Raw genomic sequence first — 27,697 nt, 5'->3', positions numbered from 1 at the left:
CTATTTTAGCAACAGTGACTTTGACCCAACTTGCCTCAAATGTAAATCACTCCACAGTATGCATGTATGTAAGAGATAAGGTGTGCATGTCTGTAAGAGATATTTAAATTTTTATAGACAAATGTGTTAAAATAGTAAGTATACAGAGTATTACCCTTAAAAATCATTGTCATGATATACATGTTTATGATGCATGTTAAATCATTCGGTACCAACTAGCTGTTTGAGCACTGAGTGCAGACATAACATATTGCATGTCATAGAAAATCCCCGTTAAATCAATACTTACTTTACTTGACGTACTTTCGACATAAACGGATAATACAAACATTTTGCACGCAAACACTTACTTGAATTTGCTATGTACAAAAAGTACAATAAGGAACATTATTCCGCTAATTTGAGGATTAGAGTTATGGGCTTTGGTCGGTAAATATCTGTAGTGTTTACATAGATTTGTGATTGTTTCATGCACAATTAAACATATATAACACATAACAATAATAAGGCATTGGTGATAGACCTCGCATGATGATCCCAAAGATAAAGGAGAAGTTTCAATTGAATATCTGAGTAGTTACAGAAATATGTACTTGTTTCATGCCAAATTTAACCTTCATTTAAACATGCACACAAACCGTAACCTGACTTTTAGAAGGACAAAAGAGGTCATAAGCCAACAAAAAAAGGTGGTCACGGTTAAAAGGTCTTGGATAGGGGATGTTCATGAAGACCTTAAACACATCTGTTAAGTTTTATATCAACACATGTAGTAAATAGAGTAATATGGAGTAGTTGCACGCAAACATTAACCAGAATTTTGAAACGAGTAAAAGGGTAGTAATTACACTAAATTCAAGTCAGAGTCATGGAACTTGGTCGAATACCTCGCACAATCACCACGAGCAATTGTATGCAATTTCAATTGTGTATTGTTGATATGCTGCGCACTTAAACTTATTCAGATTTTAAAGTACAAAAAGAGGCAAGTTTCTGCTAAATTTCCGGTCTGAGTTATGGAAATTGGTCAATGACCTTACACAATGACTCAGAACACACGTGTTATGTTTTAATTGAACAGCCGAAGTAGAAACAATTAAATGGAGATTTTTCACGTTTACCTCAAGCAGAGCATTGCCCGGACGCCGACGTCGACATTTGGGTGAGAACTGAAACGCGGACTATTCGTTGAATAGTCTAATTTAAAACACTGATGACTGCGTTTACATGTGTACTAAGTTGTTGGTTAAAGATAAGCTTCCCTGAAAACTATTTTGACAAGTCAAAGTTAAAAGTATATTATGGTATATATTATGATGATAATTAGCGAGTAGTCTGACTTCAACCAATCAATTGTTCCATAAATTTCCATGACATAATAGCAAATGGTTTGCCAGATATTAAAACGTTGTTTTCAAAAAAGAGTTCAATTATTTCGTCGTCTTTGCAATTGAAAACTGCACTAGATGCATTGATCAAACTTATTAGTTATCAAAACCACATATAAAAGCATGTTAATAAACATACAAAATAACAACATAACATTTTTAAAAACATGGTTTAACTTCCCAGTTTTATTGACACAAAAGCATGAATTATTTAACAACAACCGATAATCTGAACCATGATAAACACAACTTAAAATGAATGCCAACACGAAGCCCGCACTCTCATACTTGTGGTCTAATACATGAAACAAACACATTGTACAACGGAGTAAACACATATAGAAAAAACAAATAATAATATTTCTGACATGTGTATTATTACTTTGGCCAGGCGTGAACAAAACAAGTTCAAAATGAAAAACTTCCGTGGAGAAATAAATAAGACACACTTCCACAACGAAAATATTGTACAAAAAACAACAACAAGAGAGCCATGTGCTCTGAAAACTGTACCGCATATTTTTTTTCTAAATACCGTAACCATTTTCAAACCGAAATATCATTACAAAAAATGTTCTGACCAAGTTTCACGAAGATTGGACAAAAAGGGGACTTCTAGATTTTTAACAAGATTCCGCCATAACCATGTAAGGAAAACTGCCTCGCCCATTGGCGGTCATAGTTTTCTTTGCACCTTGTGCTCAAGTGAGCTTAAAAGGGTTATGTCTGGAATGTAATTTTCAGACACTTATCAAATCACGTTTTATAATGCTCGATCGAACAAGGTCTACAGGATGGACCACACTCTGCGTAAAGCACATCAGAACAAGACATGTCTAAGATTGGTGTCCTCAAGGTACAATATGATGGCCAACAAATTCCTGGCGTTGGACACTAGACATAAAGCTGCGCAAGTAGGCTAAAATGTATTCCTCATTATGGAATAGATGTGATGCTGATTTCAAAGCCCGATGCTCCGGTCGGAAAGACAAGGACTGATTTTGTCCATTACTATCGTGGATGCTTGACTAATCAATTAAATCCATTACCAGTTTTGAAGCTGGACTGATAAAGAAAATCCATGGCTAGCTTGGAAGCTGGACAGGAGTAAGTATATTACTAGCTTGGAGGCTGGACTCATAAGTCACTAACAGTTAGGTCGCTCGAACAGTTGTTACAGTCCAAGCATACTTATTATATATAGTATGCACTCTATGGAACTTTAAACGCAACAATTCGTGTAAAAGCGAACAATACAGAGCTAGATATAACACTGGAAATACACATTCAATAATTTACTTTATTTATTTAGCGAGTGTCTTATATATGTAAATTATGTATATTGTTACTTAAAAACATTATCTTAAAATAGTACCTCATCACCACAAATGCAATAACAACGCATTGAGCATGAAATATGAATAGATACTCACAATAATAAATTAAATTTGACAATTTCGCCAATTAAATGCATTATGACAGGCGATTTATTTATGTATGTATACGAATCAAAACACATGCATATTAATTATGCTTAATTTTTGTTTGTTTTTCTCTTAAGATATTTCACAAAATTGTATGGCCTATAAACGTGTGTGTATGTTCCATATGTTCCATAAATAATGTATTGTTGTATATTTGGCACACCGTTCAATGAGACAAAATTTAATTAATTAATTAATTCAATTAAAATTGGTTTATACAGTGAATCTAAGCAAATGCAACAAACAAAAAGAAATTTCAGTGTAAATGACATCCAAGGTACTTCGTTAAACATTTCTGAAGTGATTCAAAACGTGTACAGCTTGTTTTTAAAGCTACTGCAGTGATAAATATGTTTTCGAACTTATGAAAAGCATAACATGCGTGCTGTTATTGTATTCTATTATCCAAAAACCTTACTGTTAATAATCTGTAAAATCCAATTTAAACATGTTCAGTTTTGCAATAATTGCTCTAAAACCTTGAGCTTTCTAAAACAAGTTTATGGTGGTACATTTTAATGCATATCATTTAATATGCGTGAAAAATATGTATCCCCAATACAGCAAACCCAATTTGAACGTATACCTTGGACGATTTAACCATGCCTCCCTTTCAACATCCCCATCTTTAGACTGACTTTGACAGTATCTTGTAAAGGAAGGCAATGAAGATGGCTACAAAGAGAAAGATCAATACGTGTTTAACGTCCACATTGGTTTCATTCATCCACCTCTCAGCATTCCGGGTCATCTCTACTCGAGGAGTGACAACAGGTGAAGGCTCGTTTTCCACTTGATGTTTACTCCGTCCAGGTTGCATCATCTGCCTCACGAACCTAAGAGCAATGTTCTCGATGAAAGGGTTGTCCTCGCTATGACCGTCCACGTAGCTCACCCAGCGGATGCTGTTGTGCTTTAAGGAGCCGTCAATGCTGAAATGTGTCGCCACTTCGCGTTCTCGTGCAAGAAAGTCTTTCATTGTTATTTTTTTGTCCTCTTGAGAATCAATCTCAAAGCTGCTCTGCTCCTCTACTAAATCGAATTTAGTGATGGCTACGAACACATCGATATCGACTGGAATGTAATCAAAAATAATAATGAATATGTCTAGGACTTGATTTGCCATTGAAAATATAATGCAGCAAACAAGCAGACAACTAAAGACACTGATATACAATAAATATACCTCCAACGCCAGCAAGTTTTCACGTTATTTACCATGCGCGTGCCGATTCGAAAAAGTAGAACTCTTTTCCGTATATTGGGTTAAAAACAACAACAATGTTAACTGACATCTAGTAAACATTTTAGACTACGAGTGAGATTTTGCACAGAATTACTTACAAAACAAATTGGTACATCAAAACATAGTATTAAATGTTTAAACCCTGTGTTCGGAATAAAAGCTAATGGGGTTTTCAGACTTCTGTTCAAACGCAAGCCTGACTTACATTTCGACAAACCCGTCCTCCTGTCATAGGCTTTCAGGACATCGTTGAGACATTCAATCAAATTTGCTGGAAGGGCCTGCGTACAACTGGCGACAAACACAACCTTGGTTACCTTCCATTCCTCGCGTGGGTTGGTGTATAAACGCTTCAGGCACCCTACTCCTTGTTCCGCTTGCTGATCTTGCAGAAAAGCAACGGAGGTGCCTGGAGGAATGAAGCCTGGAAAAAGTGAACACAATAGTAATCCGGGATTCCACAATTAGTAAAATTATTATAATTCGTCGCTGATTAATTTTCGTTGATTTCGTGGATGAGGCGATCAACGAATATCACACAACTATATTGGAAAATAAACGACGCAAATTTCGTATTTGTTCCGTATACAGAAATCAGCCAATTTACGTGTCCACGAAAGTAATTTTTGAAAAATCGCAAAATTTCATTCCGAAGAATAAAAATGTACAATATATGAGAAAATCAGCTTTTCCGTATGTATAAACAACGCTGAACTATAGCTTGCACACATGGTAGTTTCGTTTAAATAATTATGGTAGAGGTGGTACACGATGTAAAACGGAACAGCTAAAAGATGTTTTAGCACTCCAAGGTTGTTTACATATAGAATTGAATAGAAAGTGCATCTAAAATACAAAATTAGAACTTCCACGAGAATAGGTAGTTAACTGGGTAGGATTTCTGTGACACACGTATTGTCCTCACAAAATAAAATGAAGGACCTAATAATCTTCGAAATACATACCACGACATAAAAGTCAAACATGAATATTTCTGACATGCATTACAATACCAATTTAATGGTTCAATAAATATAATTTGAATTATGCAAAATATAGCTTTACAATAAAACCATTCGTATTAGAACCGAATTATTCAGGAACCTGAGCTTGGTTAATTGAACATGGGTCCCGCTGTGGATTATAATATACCTCCGAACACCATTCCAGTATTTCACGAAATTCTGCGCTATTCTCGTTACCCTTTCCGGCTGCATCTATTATAGTAGGAAATTTGTCCAGACATTTTCTGAACGCATCGTTTTGCAAATCTTGGAGTTCAAATTTCTCAATCCCGCAGTGCTTGAACCTATAAATTTTAGAAAAAAACATATCTTATCGATAAAGGACAAGTATGTATATTCATAGACAATACAAGGTGCGAGTATTATTTATCTTATTGTGCTATATGTATATTGTCACTTTCAGATGCGGTCAATACATTTCACGGTTGATTTTGTCAACGAACGCATTAATTCTATAACAATCTACCATTGAAGTGTAAGTGTTTTCGTTGCAGCAAGCCCATGACCCGTCCTGGCTTTGGGGAAGTACTTTCCACACAATGCTTTGATGATTGTGTTCACCATTGCACTTTTCCCCACACCGGTTGCTCCGAGGAGGAACAATACTTCCGGTGTCTTTCTGTCCGGACTGTAACAAAATAAATCCAATAGGAAGCTAGGGTATGTCACAATTTCATAAATATGTGAGTTTAACGTTAACAGTCTTTAAAGAAAACTACAATCCGTGACTCTGGTGCGCTATAACAGTCTGAAGGTTGTTCGGAAAGAGTTCTTGATTTCAAAACGACATCACACGGAGTCTAATTCCTTGTATATGTATGAACTGTGACAGTTTAAATACAGTGAATAAAAGGCTTGTTCAAAAAAGGTTTGTTTCATCATTTAGTACTGAATCATAAATCATAACTAACGCACTTGAATGTGCGCTTATCTTGCCAGCTACAGACTTAAATTTGCAAAACATGTCTATGAAATTATATTTAAGTGTGTGTGTAATTGGAATTCGCTAAAACAATCATCTTAAAACGCTTACTACATATAAACATATTTGTAACAACCATGTTTATCCGTTATTCTTCGAATTCATGTAATTTAACTGACTCAATATTTCCTTATATTCTGCTTCTGTTGCAAACAGAGACCTAATAAAGCAATACCCTTTGAAATGTTATTGAGACGCAGCATGAATGCTTTCGTTTATTAAGAGAATACATGGTTGGTGCCGAGATGGAGAAAGTTTATACGGTAAGGCTTAGAAGAAGAAAATATGGTGAGATTTAGCGAGCCCTATTTCTTTTTCGGGCCGATGATAAGCATTCGATGCAAACGCTATCAAAGAAAAAGTGTGGTTTAGAATACATTTCGATAAAGGGATGGGACTACAGAAATGGAAGTGCATACCGTTGTAACTTTATTGTTATTGGATTAAAGTTTTCATTGAGTTTTTATATTTTTCTAACAATGAAAATATCACATTCTCGACTCGCTGTTTATGTCTTCTAATGTGTTCAATAGTAAAGAATTTTAAAAAGTTAAATGTGGAACAATTTGTAACGTGACACAATCGGTAGTTATCCAGTCGTCAGGATGTTGTGTACATGCAGGAGGCCCGTACAGAATAATTATTTTGCTATGCCAATACATTGGATAAACTTTCCTTGATAAAATGTCTTTGCAAAAAAATATGTTTACGCCATAATTTAAAATGAAGTAGAATAACTCGAATACATGTGTGGTGTGTAGATGAAGAAAGTCCATCCGGTTTCATCCGCCCTATTTTTTTCCAAGCCTAATCGTATAAACTTTCGCCATCTCGGCACAAACCATGTATTCTCTATAACTAAAGCAATATTCACATTCATACGCCATAATGAAATATCTAATGAACCACTGTCCTGCAAACCTTACCGATTACATAGTTGCGCAATTTCAAGAAGTAAGGCGGTATTTTCCTCCAGAACTTTCGTCTTATCTGGTCCGTCTTCCCTTGAATAAATATCTAACGGAAAAGAACAGCAGTAGGTTGATGTATTTTTCATTTAAAGCGAGTTTTATTTAACTCATCATTTACATCTTCAGATTGTAGCAAATGAGCATTAAAATATTATTAATAATAACTTAATAAGCATTAGATCCAATTCAAACTCCATATTATATACAGTTCTTCTCATATAAATGTGTTAATATTGATTCACTTGCAAGAAAGAGTAATATAAAGATACATTTAACATAAAAGAAAACGTAAAACATCTGTTAGATCTGCTATAAGCCATCGGGTTTTTTTGTTACAACTTATACTATTTGATGTAATGTCGGATATAATTCTGTGGCATTTGATTCATACACAGGCAATATCATCGATTCCATTTTTAAAATTCCACCACGACATAATTTAACATTAGCACCGCATAGCGGGTGCCAACGCTCGGTTGCGGTAGCAGTTTTGAATAAATGAAAGCTTGTCAGAAAAATTTAATAATTTTTTAGAGGTCACAGTGACCTTGACCTTTGACCTAGTGACCCAAAAATAGGTGTGGGGTGTAGAACTCATCAAGGTGCAGTTCCGTGTTAAGTTTCAAAGTTGTAGGTGGAAGCACTTTGATTTTATAGCAAATGTTAAGGTTTTAGCCCGACCCCGGACGGCGGACGACGAACTGGCTATGATAATACCTTGAGTTTTCTGCAAAAACTGCCAATCTAATAAAAAAAAGTACCCATGTTATCAAATGTGTTGTGTTTTTTATGTTTCAATACACCTGTGAATGCAATAAAGGGGCTGTCCAACAGTCAAAAGCGTCGTTCGACGCGAATCGATATTTTGGCGAACTACTAGGATTGCTTATGTAGCTAAATAACACCTCCGCATTTGACGTGAGCGTGATTGGTCGTGTGGTAAAGTCGGGAGACATTTACTCCAAAACTGCATGACTCTAGGGGACAGTGGTTCGAGTCCTGTGGAGGTTTACGTTTTTTCTTCTTTTTTTAAATTGTTTTCTTAGTTTTTACTGGAGATTTTTAGTTCAAATGTTTAAATTTATCAATATAAAGCATTTAAAGCAGTAATGACAAGCTTTAATACATGTCAAAATCTGTTGGACAGTCCCTTTAATCTACGCATAATATCGATCTACATTGCAAATTTTTTGGGAATAAAACAAAGAAACCATCAACTTCCTAGATTCCTGCAACATTTGAATAAAACTTCTGACAGGTCTTTATCGCCTTCATTGTGAGTATCATTCACAATGGCTCGTTCAATAATGCATACCCCAAAACGAGGTGGCGTCAGAGATTAGCAGCCGTGTGTAGGCACAAGTAATCATATCATATATATATTTTTGTTCATGCGTGTTAATATTATTAACTGAATTTAGTGTAAAATTTAAAAAGAAACTAACCTTCAATACCGACACCCGCCATTTTATTGCGTCGTTATCTTCAGAAAGATTAATTTACACAGTGTATTGGAATTCGACGTGTCCCATATATTACCTATCTATATATAGATAAATGGCTGCAATACACTAAATTCTACTTTGTTTACGTTACTTGGACTTTCGATTTCAATTGATTCTGAAAATATCATTACCTTTCAAAATTTAGATACGGTAATGAAACATTACTGGTGGAAGAAGGTCATTACATAAAGGCGGACATCCCATAAGCGTTGATTTTGTTTGTGTAATTTCAACCGATGTGTGATGAGTTCACTATTTTTGAATGGGACTATTTTTCACCTGATGGACATAAATATTTAATATGTCTCCTGAACTTTGAATAACAAGTCTTTTTTTTAATTAGATATGCTGATATGCTTTTTCTGGAATCTCAAATATCTCCGAATCTCCGTTATTTATTGTAATATTTTTTATAATATGCCGTTAAACTTATATAGCAAGAAATGGTGTATTTTTACATGCCAATAATGTATGTGCTTCGACTTGCTAAATTTGTTATACATTTAGATGCAATTTAGTTGCACAGTTGGCGTTCGATGGAATGCAGTTAGAGTGCAAACGACTTATTCATTAAAAGCATGTCATGACGTATGTGTAGTAAATGTTGTTGCGTTTTTGCATAAAAGATGCGAACAAATATATAAGTTATGTATTTGTCTTTTCCTTTAACTAGATACCGAAACGCAAATTGGTATGCACATTTTCAAGGAACTACATCATTTAAAAGAGTTCAAGAGGGCTATTTCTTTTTTATCTGATTTGTACAAACACACACAAATAGTAAAATATTATAGCAATGCATACAATTAACGCTCGATTGGTCATTGTCGGCTCGGATACTACTTATATGTACCCCGGGTACTATTAAGTATACTTACAACTACCCGATCAATTCAGACTGTACCCGAATTTTATTCCCGCAAAAGATCCGATTTCCGAAAACGCGCTACGGAATTCGAAAAAAATATTTTTAAACAAAACCTGCATCAACATTCTTTCGAGTAGGAGTTTTGATAATATAGAGGCCATTTTACAGAATATTGACCGAGATATTACAAAATACTTTTTTAAAGCCAGACAACGACCAATTTAGCGGAAGACTTCCTAAATACGATTCAGTATATTGTCCGTACCCGGGGTACATTTAAGTATACTAAAGAGTACCCTGGATACATATAAGTAGTACCCGAGCCGACAATGACCAATCGAGCACAATTAACTAAATAAAATAGTAAATGGTATGTGCATTCTGAGATATAAGTATACAACATATTTATTTTATAATATAGGGCCTGTTTGTTCGGTCCGTTTAATGTTAACTTGTTTGCGTAATTAATGGGAATATTAAATTATCCATTGGTTGGACTGAGGTATTGACAAAGCATGATATCGCAGTCGGTCAAAACGATCGCAAACTCTCATAGTATTTGCCCTCCTCATAGTATCGGGCCTTTAACGAAAAACCTTCAAGAAATGCTGGAAAGTTAATGTGTTTTTTCAATTTTTAGAAGTTGTAATTTATTTGATGGTTATGTATGACTATTACGACGATCATTCTCATGGTGTTTGTTGGAAAGTAGGTAGTGTTCATTCCAGGAAGATGCTATGATTTTTAATTACGTGACACACAATTATGTTAGTTTGTTTATGGATTAACAGTATATAAATATTACATTGCTGACGGGGTGACAGTAAATTTGTCAACTTGAGGAAATACTGTCAACCGAGGTGAAGCCAAGGTTGACAGTATTTTTCCAAAAGTTGATAAATTTACTGTCACCCTGTCAGACATGTAATATTTATTTTATTATACCGAATAAACTATTCAAACATGAACAATTTATATGAACCATGAACAATTTTAATATTCAATAATTGAATTTAATTTCAGCAATGAACAACTATTAATATGTTTAGTGGTTCAGATCTACGGGCAGAGCAAAATGAACATCGCTTTATTCGGCACCGACCTAGTAATCAATTTATCCCATCAGTTTTTTAGTCGTCAATTATTTCTTTAAAAATTTATAGATCTATTACAGAACCAGCTTTCCGTACTTTATTTTCATCAATTGATTACGCAATTTATGACGTACTTGTGTGACGTCATTTCGGTGACGAAACTTTTTGGGACAACAATATGGACGTGGTGTTTTTTTTTTATTACAGTAAAATATTGGTTTAAAGCATCGAACAAATCCAAAACGTATTTCGGATTGTGTGTTTGTCATGCATAACACCTTAAGAACAGACACAGGAAGTGTATATCGTTGTAACTTGATTGTTATAAGCATTGGATTTAAGATGCCTTTGAGGTAAGCGTGTCGTTTATACTAAATTGATTTTCTTTTTGACTCCCGTCAAAGCTTAAATAATGGCATTAATTTAGTCTACAGCACCGTTTCAGCTGCAATCGATATTTTAATTATTCAAATACAACGGACACGCAAAACTGCGTACTGCGCATGCGCGAATGGGACAGTATAATTTTCGAACATTCCGCACGTGATTGCTAAGGAAGCGGGATACAGTATTTTTTTGTCAGTAAATTTTTTCCCGCTGGTGGCACGTGATTGCTATGGCAGCGGGATACAGTATATTTCGGACAGTAAATTTATTCCCGCTGGGTCTGACAGTATTTCTATGTCACGATGGCCTATGGGAGTTTAGCATTGTAAATAAAAGTGAGGTATAACAGGGACCTATACAATAGGTCCCTGGGTATAATAAAAGCTTTTATATGCCGCTTATTATTAAATAAACTGTAAACATATTTTAAGAACAACATGAGCAAAAGTTTCGTTTTTCCATTAAATTACTATTTTTAGAACAAGCACCTGTACATAGTAACAAATATGAGCAACCAATCAGAATGGCCGATATTATGAGACAAGTGAACATGAAACATGTTACTACATGATCTAATGCAGTTTTCGTTGTTATGCCCAAGAATTGACATTTAACACTTGCATGTTTTTGTATTTTTTAACTGCGAAAATTCGTATGTATGCATTATGACGGCCGATACTATGGATAGGCATGTTACTATTATTTCTTCGAATGGGTTCGAAGTCATGAGTTCGATATCCTCTTGGCGTTTTATTTTTTGTGACACGTTGCTAATTAATTACTCACATGTTTTGCTGTATACTTATCTTGAAGTATGACATTTAATGTTTGACATATTTAAACAAACATGTACCAAAACGCCCTGAATAATTCAATGATAATTGAAATTATCCAAAACAACATTCTAAATAATTCCATTCACAATTATCAAAGTTACAAACACGTTTTAATGTTCTTAATGCCGATTCGTCATTCATTAAAATGTATGGTATTTTCCTTCGTGTCATGTGAATCTCTTGTATATACTGTTCTCTTATATGACGAATATGTTTCACAAATTTTTATTTAGGAATATGTAACACAAATTGAGAACATGAGAAATCCGTCAATCGGTAAACAATCCCCGATAAATAGGCAGTTATGCGACTAGAAGTACCAATTATGGGCAATGTTCTTTTTCGAATTTGGACAATGTTTAATTGGTGGGGGGGGGGGGATTTTACATATTATGTGTCATTAGCGGTCCGACAAAAGTTATTTTGTATAAATGGTTTTTCAAAGTACTGGCATTTTTCGGTAATTGTTCGAGCTCAATTATGTAACACATGTTATCTACATTACAATTACGGCGTTATTATTTTAGCAATGTAGTTGACAAGTTACGTAGGTTCGATTGTACTATGCAATAAAAATAAAACGTGGGATTGTTTAAGTTTACCGTAATATTAATGTGTGCACCGTGAACGTATGTGCGTAAAGAGCACGCATATTGTGGCGATAGACACAGTTTAGGTCAGATATATCGTTAAATATTCCCTTATTACTAGTCTGTTTAACAAAAAAGACACTCGAAGGTATTTACAATTAGAACATTTCATTTGCATTCGTGTATAAGAACAAATCAATTATAAAGATACGTGTGTTGATACAGATTTTTTACATGTTTTCAGTGAAAATACGTCAATAACCCGCAAGATGTGCAGCAGTTACGCAACTCGTCATGCTGTCTTTCTGCTTGTCAGCAACACGCATGGTGATGACAGCGATGCCAGCATCCATAGACTGGATTGTGCGTGAAACCATATGAGCCGCGCTCTGGGAAAACCGGCCTTAATGTAAGTGCGTAAAGTGCAGTCCGCACAGTCTAATCAATTATAAAACTTTACGCTTTATGGAATGGTTCGTTTAAAAGGATGTCCCTTCTAGGCAAAAGAGCCAGTTTAAGCGGAAAGTTTCTTCTCTTATTAATCTGTGAGGACTAATCGCTCTAATCTGGGACGAAAATTTAAACACGTGCATTAAGCAAAATTTTCCCAAAGCGCGGCTCATATACGTTTCTCCATTTCTGCAGTAGTAATCAACTTATAGAAAACGAAGGTGGACTTAGTGTCATGGTGTTTTTCAATATATTGATAAATTTAAATATTAATTAATTATTATTAAAAATCGAATGTGTACATTGAAAACAGCATTTAAAATACCCTTACAAATTTTATAAATAAAAGATAATAAGATAATACAAGGCATTATATCATAATTTATTTTTTGAAAACAAAATAGATCTACCATATTTAATGCAATCTTAAACAGGATGTGTTTGTGAAACACTATTTCCCCATATATTTGACCTTTGACCTTAAAGGATGACCTTGACCTTTCCCCACTCAAAATGTGCAGCTCCATGAGATACAATGCATGCCAAATATGAAGTTGAAATCTTCAATATTGCAAAAGTTATGGCAAATGTTAAAGTTTGACGCAAACAAACAAACTGACAGGGCAAAAACAATGTTTCCCCCAGTATATACTGGGGGACATAAAAGTAACGATCGGGGACAGAGGGAGTAACCACGTGACGAGCAAGATGTAGTCGTACGTGCTAAACAGGTAATTTTCGCAGTTGTATATCCTTTATTTCTTTTATTATTTATTTAATGCCGTTAACTTTCCAGCCATATCGGCAAGAAAGTGATGAGCGTTTATTTTCTTATCAATATTCGCTCTTTATCTCGACTTTACTCACAAAATTACAGCTTCCGCTAACAAAATTCGTAGCGAATAAAGTAGAGATATTTAAAGCGAATAATAATACGAGGTAAACGCTCATCACTTTCTTATATCGCTGGAATGTGAGCCGCATTTAACAATTAAACAAGGTAATAAAGGGTATAAAACGTCGAAAAAAAAACTGTTTCGGCACAAACGTCGCCATCTTGATCGTCACGTGATTACCCCCTCTCCTGGTGGAGCATGCGTATAGATCAATTTATATGTGACGTCACGTGCACCTGCGTGCTAAGATCTGTGCTACTCTGGTAGGCAAAAGAATCAAATGGGAGATATAGAGCGTGATAGTTTATGTTTATATGATTGTATTTAGATTTTATTTTTAACGTGCCAACAAGTTGTTGTACTACACTGTACAAATAAGGATGAAACCAAACAATTAAAAGATCGATTCCATGCACAAAACATACAATAACTAACCATAATGTTATATTTCTGGTAAAATAACACTTTGACACTTTAAATAATTTTTTAATTTAATTATATTAAATTTAATTGTTTTGATATGATTGATATGATTGCTTGATCGATCTTAAATCGTTTAAGACTTTGTATTCCTGTGTTTAATTGCCCCTTTGTTCAGCACAAACCGATTAATCTCGTTTTATCAGATATTGTCCAGAATTAACTAACAACATAGTGTCATAAACCACAGGTGGCAAATGAAAGTCTGGTTATTAAACACAATTGATGATATCCATTATAAAGAAGTGAAACTCCAGCTGCTGGAGCAGTATTGAATTTTCATTAAAAACAATTAGTTGGTCCTTTATTTAAGGCAAGTGACCGATTGCCCAAACAATACAAAACAGCACAATACAACACAATACAAACCAACATAAACACAAAATATGAATAAAGCTGGGGTCACCGCCTTGGAACGGTCAATGCAAAGCATTGGGCGTTTAAACCCATTCTATACATAAATGGTGACGTCACTACGTTATTGTCAGTAAGACCGGTGTGACACAATGGTTTAAACCTGGTTATAGAGCGCTCAACCTCACACTTGGCCCAGCAATATTCATAATACATTTAAGTGTAAATAAAATTTAACGTCATAGCATTGTAACTCAAATTAAACAATAATAAAAGGGAATTAAAACGCATTCAATTTAATTACTATTTAATTACTCAATTGCATTGAAGATACAAGAGTAACAGAGTTACAACTTTCTGACGAACGATCAAATAAAACTATTAACAATTGTCAACTACATTCCTTCTTTATAGAAAAAGATTTGAGAATATAGCGTCATGGAGTTAATATCTAAGATAATCATCGCGCAAATACAGGAAGAAGCAGCAGTAATGGGTGTAAAAAATCCATATTACATAGCTTGGTTGTTTATGTGACTGCTAAAAAAATAAATAATTAAATCAAACAAGAAACGCCTATCAGAGAGAAAATATAAATAAAATGGAACGTTATAAACCCAATGACCTATGCATGTAGATTACAACTGGGAAAGTCGGTCGTATGACGTCACAAAAATCCATAATGACATAATGACGTGAACAAATTCCAGGGGCAGTACTAAATAAAAATATTAATGGGGCTGTGCTACTAATAAAACAAGTTTAGGTGATTTAATATTAAGAAGCATGTCTTCTCTTTCTGGAAGTATTTAGCAGTTATTTGTTTGAGTAATTTACCGCCAGTCCTAAACTGTTGCTTAAATTTGATAACCAGCTCTTTTGCCTACCAGTATCCGGTATCAAAACAATCGCGGTGTCATTTGTAGGTGACTTACAAAATGGCGTCCTTTTCGGGGTTTTTGGTACGAACATGATGTAATTTAACCCGTTAAGCCACATTAAATATCTTTCAAACGAATAATCATTTTGGCGCATTTAAGCATTCAACAAAATATGCCTTTATAATTTATTTCTGTATATATATAATCGTATGTTTTAATGCTGCGACATTATATGTGGTTAATCCGCGAAAATCCTTTTCTCCGCAATTTAATCGACATATTGCCCTTTGAGGAAGCAACACCCTGCCCCCTTCCCAACCCCTTACTGAAAATTGAATTATACGTCTCAATTTCGATGTAAATAAAATTAAATAGAAAAGAAAGAATATGCACCTTTGTCCGGGCAATACTTTTGACAAGAATACATGCATTTAGTGCTTCTAAAAGTGAATTTTACACCTAATTTCATTTTTGAAAGTTTATTGTGCACTCTGAAAACACGATAATGTGTTGACAAGTGTATGCATCATTGTTTTTTAATAAATGTTATTCGACAAATACAGTATTATTATTATTATTATTATTATTATTATTATTATTATTATTATTATTATTATTACTATGTACATCGTTTATGAGTCAAACAACAGCCATTTTAACGATATACATTTTTAATCGCATATTACATATTATAAAAGGATTTTTTACCGTTTCAATATGTATTTACTAAATTCATTAATACAATTATTAGCAATATAAAAAATGCTTGATATTAATTATTATTGTGCTATACACATTGTTTACATTAACTTTCATTTTATTTTCACCTCACTGTTTCATGTTAAGAACTTTATTCAGTAAAGCTATGGTGAGGGTGATTGAATTAACATTAAAACGTACTATGTGTCTCTTTGTTTCTGAAATTGTTAAACAATGCTGATCGGCAGAAACTAAAATAGATTTAAAAAAAATAAACAGAAAAGTTCTCTTAACCTCAATTGGACGTATGGTGTACGTAATACTAGTATTGAGATGGTGGGACGAGCGCACTTTAGTCCTTTATTATTATTATTCGTTTCAGGTTGCGCGCAAATGCTCGTTGACTATATATCGATAGATGAAGCAATGAATGACGAACATGTATTGGCTGACGCCAACAACTTGAGAGTGGCTTATGTGTTTTATGTCGAATTCTATTCTTGCTTCGCAACCGTCACGCCAGTTCAGCGGTTCAAGAACACGCCTGCAACGGATTCAATACATTCGATATGTGTATACAAACGTGTATAAGACGACCGCACACGTTTGCACATCCTGGATTAAACCTTCCACCATGGAAATAATATCTGAATAGAAAAACGATGCTTTCAGTGATTAAATTCTTGAATAAAGTAAGAATCGATCGTTAATTAGTTTTATTCTTTGGAACAGAGCCATATATGAATCAAAAACTGACCGCGGTTTTTTAGTGGACTGATAAATCTGGTGACCGTTGCAAGGATCTGTAATGAACATAACTTTGCTTGATAAAATTATATTTATTTTTTTTGTATATATTATATAACATAGACAGACACATTTAATGTGAGGATTAACATACTTTCTGCTCTTTCGTGTTTGTAGCTTATAGCTATTCCCTATCACATCGGACTTAACAAAATCAATTGTTAATAGTTATATCTATATAAGCGAAAAAGCCCAATCTTCATTTCCGCTATCATGTCATAGTTGTAACCACTAGCCACTATTTAAACATTTTAATATAATCAAACATGAAATGTTTTAAATGTTCGTTTAAGTCCCAACCTCCGCGCAGAGATTTGACTGGAACAAGCATGGCTTGAACAAATCCCAATCGGGACTCCTCGGACAATTCCGCCATAAAGGCGATCGTCTCTCGGGTGTATTTGGTGGAAGGATATGTCTAACGCCTCTAGGCGGAAGATATTACACCGAAAATATAGTTCGGGTTACACACCAACAAATTTGCACTAAATCAATGATAATATAGATATATAATGACCCATATCTTTAAGGAGTAATATACAGAGGCGTATTTAGGTGGGGGGCTAGGGGGCTAAAGCCCCCCCCCCCCCATCTGGCTGGGAAGATACGATTTTTGTTTTTCAAATGAACCCCTTATAGTTTCAATCCACTGGTGTATTTCCTGTCATATGCCCCTAATTAAGCCATAAACAGCTGTCAATTTGTGTGATCAGCCCCCAGGCATGTGTACAGATGATCTAACCTTCGCCAGCTTAACTGCACGCTTCACTGACTGTAAGTGATAAGCTACTCTATTTGATAAGCTATAGGTAAATGTTTACAAATGGCTCATTAATTTTTCGGTAAGTTTCTTTGATGAATTTAAAGGGGCCTTTTCACAGATTTTGGCATGTATTGAAGTTTGTCATTAAATGCGTTATATTGATAAATGTTAACATTGGGTCTAAAAATCTCCAATAAAAAAACAAGAATACAATTAAAGACTTAAAAAAAAAAAACCTCAATGGGACTCGAACCACTGACCCCTGGAGCCATGGAGCATAAGTCTACCGCTCTATCATCATTCGACCATCCGCATTGAAAGAACTTGAAATAAAGAGTGTTGTTAAAATGTTATTTTTATAATTTGTAAAAAAGGTTTATCAATGACTTTGCCTTATATGACAGTTTTTGAACCACAAGACTCAACAAGATAATAATAATATGATTACAACTAAGTTTGATAAATATCTACCCATACAAGAGGGTGACTTAGTAGGATATCCAACATGGTTAATCAGGAGGTCCACCCATCTAACACTGTTAACAATTTCTGGATAAAGATTATGTCTCCCACCACTTTAGTGGTGTGAGAGACATTTGATTTACCCCTGTGTGTCTGTCACACTTGATGTCTGAACTAAAGTTCTTGTTTGTTTTACATGCACGTTTATCATGCAAAATGCTGATAAGTTAGCATAAAATTGCGTCATTTCAAGGTGCCATTTAAAAAAAAAATCAACTACAGGAGGGGACACCCCTCCCGCACCCTCCCCCATTCGACAACATGGTTAATTAAGAGGTCCACCCATCTAACTCTGTTAACATTTCTGGATAAAGAATAGGACTCACACCACTTTAGTGGTGTGAGAGACATTTAATTTACCCCTGTGTGTCTGTTTGTCTGTCACACTTGATGTCTGAACTAAAGTTCTTGTTTGTTTTTATCATTCAAAATGCTGATAAGATAGCATGAAATTGCGTCATTTCAAGGTGCCATTTAAAAAAAAAATCAACAACAGGAGGGGACACCCTTCCCGCACCCTCCCCAGTTCAGCCCCCCCTCTGAACATTTTCTGGATACGCCTCTGATATAATAGAATATTTATTAACAATATTGTTTGAAATTAGATATTATTGCATGCAAAATATTCAAATTTTAATAAAATGTTAAGAAAGCAAATTAGTTGTTTATTGAAGTGAAAACATCAACATTATTCAAACGTAAAAGAATCAGTATTTCTTAAATTATATTCATTGCAACATTGCTGATGTTCAGCTCCAGGCGACAAACTTTGAGATTTAATCAATATGTTTATGTTCTATACCATAAACAATCATACAATGCTGTACAGTGGTACAGAGAAAACTCTTGGATGTAATATAAGAAATAGTAAACTCCACGTTGGTTCCAATGGCATTATAGTGACCAGCCAGGCAGTCACAAACTGTATATGGACCATAGCCAAACAGCCCTCAGTTGGGCTATAACCAGTATTGAGACACCTGAAAGGTTTCATGGAATGGAATGAGTGGGGCTTGATTGAATTTGAAAAACGATTCTTTTTGTACATTTGATGATGGCAACCATACAGTACTTCTGGCAGATATTGTTTATATTTTATCCTAGGCATTTTAATTCCAGATGTTGTTATAATCCCGGCCAGGCAACTCGCTTTTCAAAGCCTTAAACAATCCAGTGCCATTTAAATTAGGGACAGCCTGTTACAATGTTCAGTTTGGTAATATTATTAAATTAAGGCATAACTTTGCCCTTGGAAATGAACTCAATTCAGAATGGCCTCTCAAAATAAGACATACTGTATTGGAAATGTTAAAACTGAGCAGTGGTGTGTTAAAATTTATATTATTTATCTTTTAAGAAACTTAAACATACATATCACAGGCATGCCCATGGTTTTGGGTCAGTACTCTTTAGATGAGAAACAAAAACACTAAATATGGTTGACAGTGCAGGCAACACTTGTAAAAAGATATTTTCCATCCCTGACTGCCATTATTGACATGAAGTAATTTAACTGTAATATGTCTGGAAACAATGTCAGTCACACTTTTCTAAATATTGATTTATTCATGCATATGTATATATATTTCATACAAGTACAGATCATACAATACATTCAATTTACAACATTTAACAATTGGAAAACAATTATCACAGGTTTTGGACCACAATGCATTGATATATCACATTTTGAATATCACAGTCAAAGTTAATAATTTAAATTCAGTTACAAGTAAATAGTAAGTGTATTTGGCAGAGATCTGAAATAACAAGTAGTTACAAGATGTTGAAATCAAGACATGATATATGTACCACAGGATGTCCCATGAAAGGTTTGCAACTTATTTCCAATGGGGCCCTATAGATGGGTGGAAAATGTACAAAAATGGTGGCATTAATACGCATAAAAATATCATTAATTTAAACTTGAGACTATAGTCTTGAGATCAAATAGTAATTAGCATGTATTATTAGAGAGCATTAGTTATACAATGTATACTACTATCTTGTCATCACATTTAAATGTACATACAAATACTTTATTGATGACTTATTTGAACTTATTTGACTTATTTGTTATATATATATAACAAACCAATCACATAAAACATTAATTTAAACAATAAGACTACTAGTAACAAATAAAATCAGCATCTTCTTTCAATTTCATATTGTCTGTGAGAGAAGTTTTTACTCTGTTTTCAAATTCATATTTATTCTTTTATAATGATTTTTACATCAGCAGGTAAACAGTTCCAGTCTTTGGTCGTTTATAATTAAAAGTAGTGCTGGTAAAACCATTCACTTGAGGACATTGAGGTAAATAAAAGTTATCTTTACTATGTCTACTGTTATCACTATGTATATCAGACACTAAACTAATATAATTGTACAAAAAAGGTCATGTTAGAAGGACATTTCTTGTTAACAATTTTATAAACATGGTTGAGTGTTACTTGCTTAACTCTGTTTTGAACATTTAACCAACCAATACTACTAAAATCTTTTACTTTCAAAGATGTTTTAGAGTCATATCCATGAATAAATTTAACAACTTTATTCTGTACAACTTGTAATCTATTGTACTATGAAGAGCTAGCATAGTCAAAATGGCATTGAACCAATGAGTTACATAACAATTTTCTTAATTCCATATTTGAACAGTGGTTTTGTCTATACAAGAACAGGGTTGTAGCTGCTATTAGGCACAGCAGGCCCGGGCCTACAAATTTTTTTTAAACATAATTTTTTTTAAATTCCTTCAACTTCGAAAAATGCATTAAAATGTTGACCCTGAAGGTGGTGAGGTGTAAGAAATCTGCATTTCATATTGACATGATCCTCAGGCAATTGATTCTGGTCTTGTTCAAAGGACATATCTTCCAATTATCAACTCTACTTCTTTCTATATAGACATGCAGACAGTATTATTGGAAAGAATTCCCATGGTTTGACTTGTGAATAAGTGAGTGTTACAATTTTAAATGTTTCTCTGTTCCATATTGTTTTAAAATTTAGTTCTTAGGTATATAGATAATACAGTAAAATTAAGTTCTCTGACATTGAGATAAAAAGTAAAATATCAAAGAAATACAGGCCAAAGTCTTATATTTTCTTACCTTATTATTTGTCTAGATATGCTTTAAATCTCACCACAGGCGTTATGGGATTTAAACAATTTCCGGGGGAGGACCCCGCACACACACCCTGTTTTTATGTAACATATTCGGGCCTACAGCTAAAAAAATGCTAGCTACGTCCCTGAAGAATCTTATTCTTGAGTTGACCTTTTTAATAATATTATTAACAATAGATGTAGCAGAAAGATCAGTGTCGAATATTGAACCAAGGTGTTCAACAGATGATTGAGAAACAATAGTGTGATCATTACATTATACATTAAAATTATGAAGTTTAGATTTCCTTTTGAAACCAAACACTATACATTCAGTTTTTCCAAGGTGTAAATACATTTTGTTATCCACTAACCATTTAATACAATTTTCAAGTTCTTTACAAAAAACACTACTGATGATACTAGGATCTTTGTGAGAATAAAGGATGACACTTTCATCAGCATATAGAATAAGTTTACATAAATACAATAATCAAAAATCACTAATATCCTATATCAGTGTTAAGGCATTATGAAATGGAAATGGGTGTGACAAGTAACAAGAACCCTACACATTTACATCACAAAACATCTAATATCTACAATTACTGGATATAATATATATGTTGAAAATTAATATAAAGAGGGCAATACAAAAGAATGTACAAAAGTAGTAATAAAGACAAAACAACCAGTTTACAATGTTAAGATTTATGCAGTTGTTGGCAATAAGAGAACAATTACCATTCTTAACTTTGAATTTTGCAAGTGTAAATACATGTATGTAAATCAGAACACAAGAATTTGTTTCCGGTCACTTTGAGCTATATAAGTGCCCAATGTTTACAATCAGTGAATTTGTAAAACCAACTTATATGTGCTAACTGTCTGTCGGAAAACTTTAACATTTCCTATAACTTTTGCAATATTGAATATAGCAACTTGGCATACATGTACATGTGTACATGTATCTCATGGAGCTGCACATTTTGAGTACGGAAAGGTCAAGGTTATCCTTAAAGGTCAAATACATGGCTTCAAAGCGGCGCAATAGGGGCCATTATGTTTCTGACAAACATATCTCTTGTTTTTACATGAAAAACCACAGACATTGTTGGAATTTGCCACATATAAGGCATTGTGTATACATTTTTAAACTCAATTTTCCACACAATGAAACAACTTTTTAAAAAGGCACCAACAAATGTTCCTCCATCCCCTTTGCACGCTAAACATAGAATCAGTTTTGAGCTCCACTGGCCAAATTTGTTCAAATTATGCCCCTGGGTCAAATTTGACCCTGCCCCGGGGGTTACAAAATTGAAAATTGCTTATTTAAGGCCTATTTTTTGAAAACTTTCAAAATCTTCTCGTCCATTACCATTTGGCCTAGGGCTATCAAAGTTGGTATGTTGAGACATCTAATAGTCCTCTACGAAATTTGTTCAAATTATACCCCTGGGGTCAAATTTAACCCTGCCCCGGGGGTCACAAAATTGAAAATTGCTTATTTAAGGCCTATTTTGTGAAAACTTTCTAATCCTCCTCATTGAAAAGCATTGGGCCTAGGGCTATCAAATTTGATATGTAGAGACATCTAATAGTCCTCTACCAAATTTGTTCAAATTATGCCCCTGGGGTCAAATTTGACACTGCCCCAGGGGTTACAAAATTGAACATATGCGTATATAGGGTCTATTATGTGAAAACTTTACAAATCTCGTCCATAACCATTGGGCCTAGGGCTACCAAATTTGGTATGTAGTGGCATCTTATAGTCCTCCACCAAATTTGTTCAAATTATGCCCCTGGGGTAAAGTTTGACCCTGCCCCGAGGGTCACAACATTGAAAATATGCTTATAAAGGCCTATTTTGTGAAAACTTTAAAAAAACTTCTTGTCCATAACTGTATGGCAAAGGGCTACCAAATTTGGTATGTAGTGACATGTAATAGTTCTCTTCTTAATTTGTTCAAATAATGCCCCTGGGGTAAAATTTGAAACTGCCCCGGGGGTCACAAAATTGAATGGTTATAAAGTGCTTATTTTGTGAAAACTTTAAATATATTCTTGTCCATAACCATCCGGCCTAGGGCTATCAAATTTGGAATGTAGTGACATCTAATAGTCCTCTACCAAATTTGTGCGAATTTTATCCCTGGGGTCAAATTTGACCATGCCCGAGGGGTAATATAGTGCCTTTTTTGTGAAAACTTTAAATATCTTCTTGTCCTTAACTATAAGGCATAGGGCTACCAAATTTGGTATGTAGTGACATCTTATAGTTTTCTACCAAGTTTGTTCAAATTATGCCCCTAAGGTCAAATTTGACCCTGCCCAAGGGGTCACAAAACTGAACATACGCTTATATGGGGCCTATTTTGTGAAAACTTTAAAAATCTTTTTGTTTATAACCATTGGGCCTAGGGCTACCAAATTTGGTATGTAGTGGCATCTAATATACCGGTACCTCTACCATTTTTTTCAAATAATACCTCTGGGGTCAAATTTGACCCTGCCCCGGGGGTCACAAAATTGAATAAACGCTTATAAAGCGCCTATTTTGTGAAATCTTTAAAAATCGTCTTGTCGAAAACCATTCGGACTACGGCTAACAAATTTGGTATGCAGTAACATCTTATAGTCCTCTACCAAGTTTGTTCAAATTATGCCCTTTGGGTCAAATTTGACCCGTGGTCACAAAATTGAACATCATATACGCTTATATCTTGCTTATTTTGTGAAAACTGTTAACATATTCTTATTCTTAACTCTAGAACCTAGGGCTACCACATTTTTTATGTAGTGAGGTATAGTAGTCCTCTACAAAGTTTGCTGAAATTATGCGCCTGGGGTTAAATGTGACCCAGCCCAGGGGGTAACAAAAGTGTACATGTGCTTAAATAGGGCCTATATTTAAGTATTTGCACATGCCGAGAATATTTATTTCAGCCTTTTTCAGCAGTGGAGCGATACAGGGCCATCGTGGCCCTCTTGTTTATAAGAATATGTCAAAATGGGCAAAGGTCAGGGACAATACCGTCTAAATGCCCTTTTAACAACTCTGGTGACATGCGGCTGTAGTATATTTTCTCTGTAAATTTACAGCCAAACACAAAATGTCATCATCATAAATGTATACCGGGTAGCTCACATGTATATAAATATGATACGAGTTCTTATACAAATTAACCTGGATATTTATGAAAAACACCATCTCCCTGTAAAGTGTAAAGAGAGAAGGCATTTATTCACCAGTAACATTATGTTCAGTACTGGTAGATTGCAAGCAACGAACATGAAAAATTCAGTTCCCAATTCAAGTTTTTAAAAAGTTCAACTTTGCTTACGTAATAATGCATCAATGTTGATTCTAAAGAAAAAGAGTAATCATTTATGTCTAAACTGTTCTGCTGTCCAGAAGCAAGGACGTCATACACAAGCTTTACAACATTTATAGTTTTAGTTACTTAACAATCTAAAATGAATGTCCATTCTAAGTTTGATGTCGTATTCTTCCCTCAAATCATACATGTTTCTTGCATAATTGAATGTTCATGTCCATGGATCACAATGTATATAGAAACAAACATTATTTTGAATTTTCTTTCACAGTTATATATTTAATATTAGGTTAATTTTGGGATACACTAAAGCAAATATTAACATTTGTCTCAAAATGAATCATCCTCTGAAGCCCCCGATGGGATTCAAACCCATACCTCTTTCCTCTGGAAAGGAAAGTATTCTATCTTAAAATACAAGGGCATGTAAGAGGAAAACTAGCAATTTCAAAGGGACATTTTCACAAATTAGACATGTATTGAAGTTTGTTATTAAATACTTTAAATTGATAAGTAAACATTTTAGCAAAATACCTCAATAAAAAAAGGAAAAAAAAAAAAGGAAATCCTCCTTAACTGGGCTCAATCCACTGACCCTTAGAGTAAAAGCTTAAACAAATGGGCCATCAGTGCTCCCATATAGTCAGTGGTTTATTTTATACTCTATATAAGCAATCCTTGTAATGTCACAAAATCTAACTATACCATAAGAACTCCCCAATTTTTTTTTCATCATAGACTCTATGCTATATTGATAAATGCAAACATTGAATCTAAAAAGCTGCAATAAAAAAATAATAAAATTGAATAAAAATATAAAAGTAACCCTCAAATGGGCTCCAACCATTGACCCCATGGAGTTAAAGTCTACCGTTTGGATCAATCGGCCATCCATGCTCATACAAGATTTACAGGCGTTTCGCGCCCAAGTCTTTTCGCACCCTAGTTATTTCGCCCCCAAGACGTTTCCGCCCTGGTCGTTTCGCACCTGGTCGTTTCGCCCCCATACTAGCGGAACAATAGTTGTTGAGTAGTTTAATTGATGACCATCGCTTATGTCGAATCCCATTTCCCAATTTGCAGCAAAGTCATCGACATCAATATCGGCCTCTGATCTATGTGTCTGTTCTTTTTTAGAACAAGGACTGCAGACGAAGTCAAGCTCGCATCCTGACGTCACAGCGGCTTTGTATTCCTCAAGAGAAATACCTGTGAAACGAAGGAATTATTGTTTAATTACTGCATAGCGTCTCTTAAAATAAATACATCTAAAACAAAGGTCTCGATCTAAGAAAAAAGTAATCGCCATACAAATAACAACTTCTACCTTTACGGAGAATTATTAGAAATAGTGACATCCTTTAAATACTTAGGTATAACAGCCCAAACACTAGCAGAACGCGAAAATAGAGCTCTACATAGACTTTTCACTATTATAAATTAATACGAAAAAATACATACAAAACTACTGCCATGTAATTTAATGTTACAATTTAAGATATAATTTTATTGATTAAGTACTGATGAATTACTGTCTTTTTGTCAACTACATACAACACTACTTAGACTATAGCCATGTTATTTAATTAATTACATAAAATATATCGATGGATTATATAATAACTTTTTTATTATAAGTAAATGTATATCGTTTTATTAGTAAATCAAGTACATAGATGAACAAGTTGATTTATCATTTCATTATAAATAAATAATAATAATAACCCTAAAAAAACGACATTTTTTAAAATCCTTTTTACTGTGAAGCGAATACACGACGATCTTTATCTGATAGTTAAAATAACATTACGCAACAACATCGGATTAGTGGCAATGTTAAAATAAGCTGTCCGCATTGAATGGCATGTTTATAACACCTGTTCATACTGTTAATCAAATATCCATTTAAAAGAAAACTGATTTGTTTATTTATTGACAATCGAAGGCGGGTGTCAGTAATTGATTGTTGCCTAAGCACCACTTTGTGCGTAAGCTGTCAAGTTAATCAATGGAACTTATCGCAATTAAGATGTTTAATTATGTCTTACGACTTAAACATAGAGTTTCAAGGTTTATTGTCTCGTCCATGACATGTACAATATAATAATACATAAAATAACACAATTTACAAACATGCATGGCCAATCTTACAGATTTGCCCCTGTTAACCTTATGTTAAACACCTGTTATAAAATATTGAAGTTGATACAACACTGGTGTTTGTAAAACTGGGTACTAATGCGCATAGTGAAAAATGATGTAAAAGAGCGACGACCTAAGTGAACTGGTTAACAGTGGCTTTCTGTATTTTTCCTATATAATAGATTCTATACACAAAATATATTCAATATACCATCAACTTATGACTAGAATTTCTTACTATACACAAGTACATTATATAACAGAGATAATAAATATACTATCGCTGCTATTTAGATAAAATAAGAAACACTACTACTTATTTACACATGTCATCACTTTCTTATTATCATTTCCATTTACAAAGTCATTTTTAATTGAATTTAATAAATAGTAATACTAATAGAATATCACGCATACAAGAAACCAACTGTTTTATTTCCATACATTGTATTGTATTTAATATGAAATTGCACTACATGAATATTTTTTGGAATATAATAGAACAGAACACATAGTTTATTCGAGTATACATAGCACACAATAATAAATTACAGCAAAGCACATTTATAAACTGAAAGAGTCGTAATTATTTACATTACAATATATAGCAGCACTGTTATTCTTTTAATACGATCTCCAAATGTTTTCACATTTCGTTTTATACAAATGGTAAGCGCTATAGCTACCATAACTAACACCTGTTTTATCACAATTACATAATGAGAGAATGAAATACATTGTTAATTTAAGACTCATGCTATTTAAATTTACGGTCAATTGCCTCTTATATATAAGAGATATCTATATAACCCGCGTATTAAAGATACTCATATCAAATTGATTGGATTGTGATTATCAAGTCAATTAA

General features: G+C 34.0%; 1 protein-coding gene and 1 long non-coding RNA gene across 2 annotated transcripts; one reads left to right on the top strand and one right to left on the bottom strand.

The window, feature by feature from the left end:
* Positions 1-1,559: 1,559 nt before the first annotated feature.
* On the bottom strand, positions 1,560-8,673 carry LOC127838595 (uncharacterized). Its single transcript, XM_052366425.1, has 6 exons — positions 8,542-8,673; positions 7,052-7,142; positions 5,610-5,771; positions 5,271-5,427; positions 4,324-4,542; positions 1,560-3,946 (listed from the first exon to the last, which is right to left on the bottom strand). Exons 1-5 carry the CDS (start codon positions 8,561-8,563, stop codon positions 4,480-4,482), a joined length of 495 nt encoding a protein of 164 aa, XP_052222385.1. The 5' UTR covers positions 8,564-8,673; the 3' UTR covers positions 1,560-3,946; positions 4,324-4,479.
* On the top strand, positions 5,686-16,866 carry LOC127838596 (uncharacterized). The gene is made up of 3 exons (XR_008029873.1): positions 5,686-5,803; positions 12,621-12,785; positions 16,519-16,866. It is a non-coding gene; the product is annotated as an uncharacterized LOC127838596 (long non-coding RNA).
* Positions 16,867-27,697: the final 10,831 nt, after the last annotated feature.

Source organism: Dreissena polymorpha, chromosome 7, assembly GCF_020536995.1.
Source record: "Dreissena polymorpha isolate Duluth1 chromosome 7, UMN_Dpol_1.0, whole genome shotgun sequence".
NCBI classification, from domain to species: domain Eukaryota; kingdom Metazoa; phylum Mollusca; class Bivalvia; order Myida; family Dreissenidae; genus Dreissena; species Dreissena polymorpha.
This window is presented reverse-complemented; position numbering and strand designations above follow the sequence as displayed.

Coding starts and splice junctions, on each gene's coding strand:
- LOC127838595 (XM_052366425.1), bottom strand. CDS start 8,563: ATGGCGGGTGTCGGTATTGAAG. Junction 7,143..8,541: donor GGCGGGTGTCGGTATTGAAG/GTTAGTTTCTTT, acceptor CTTTTCCGTTAG/ATATTTATTCAAGGGAAGAC. Junction 5,428..5,609: donor AAAACACTTACACTTCAATG/GTAGATTGTTAT, acceptor TAAAATTTATAG/GTTCAAGCACTGCGGGATTG.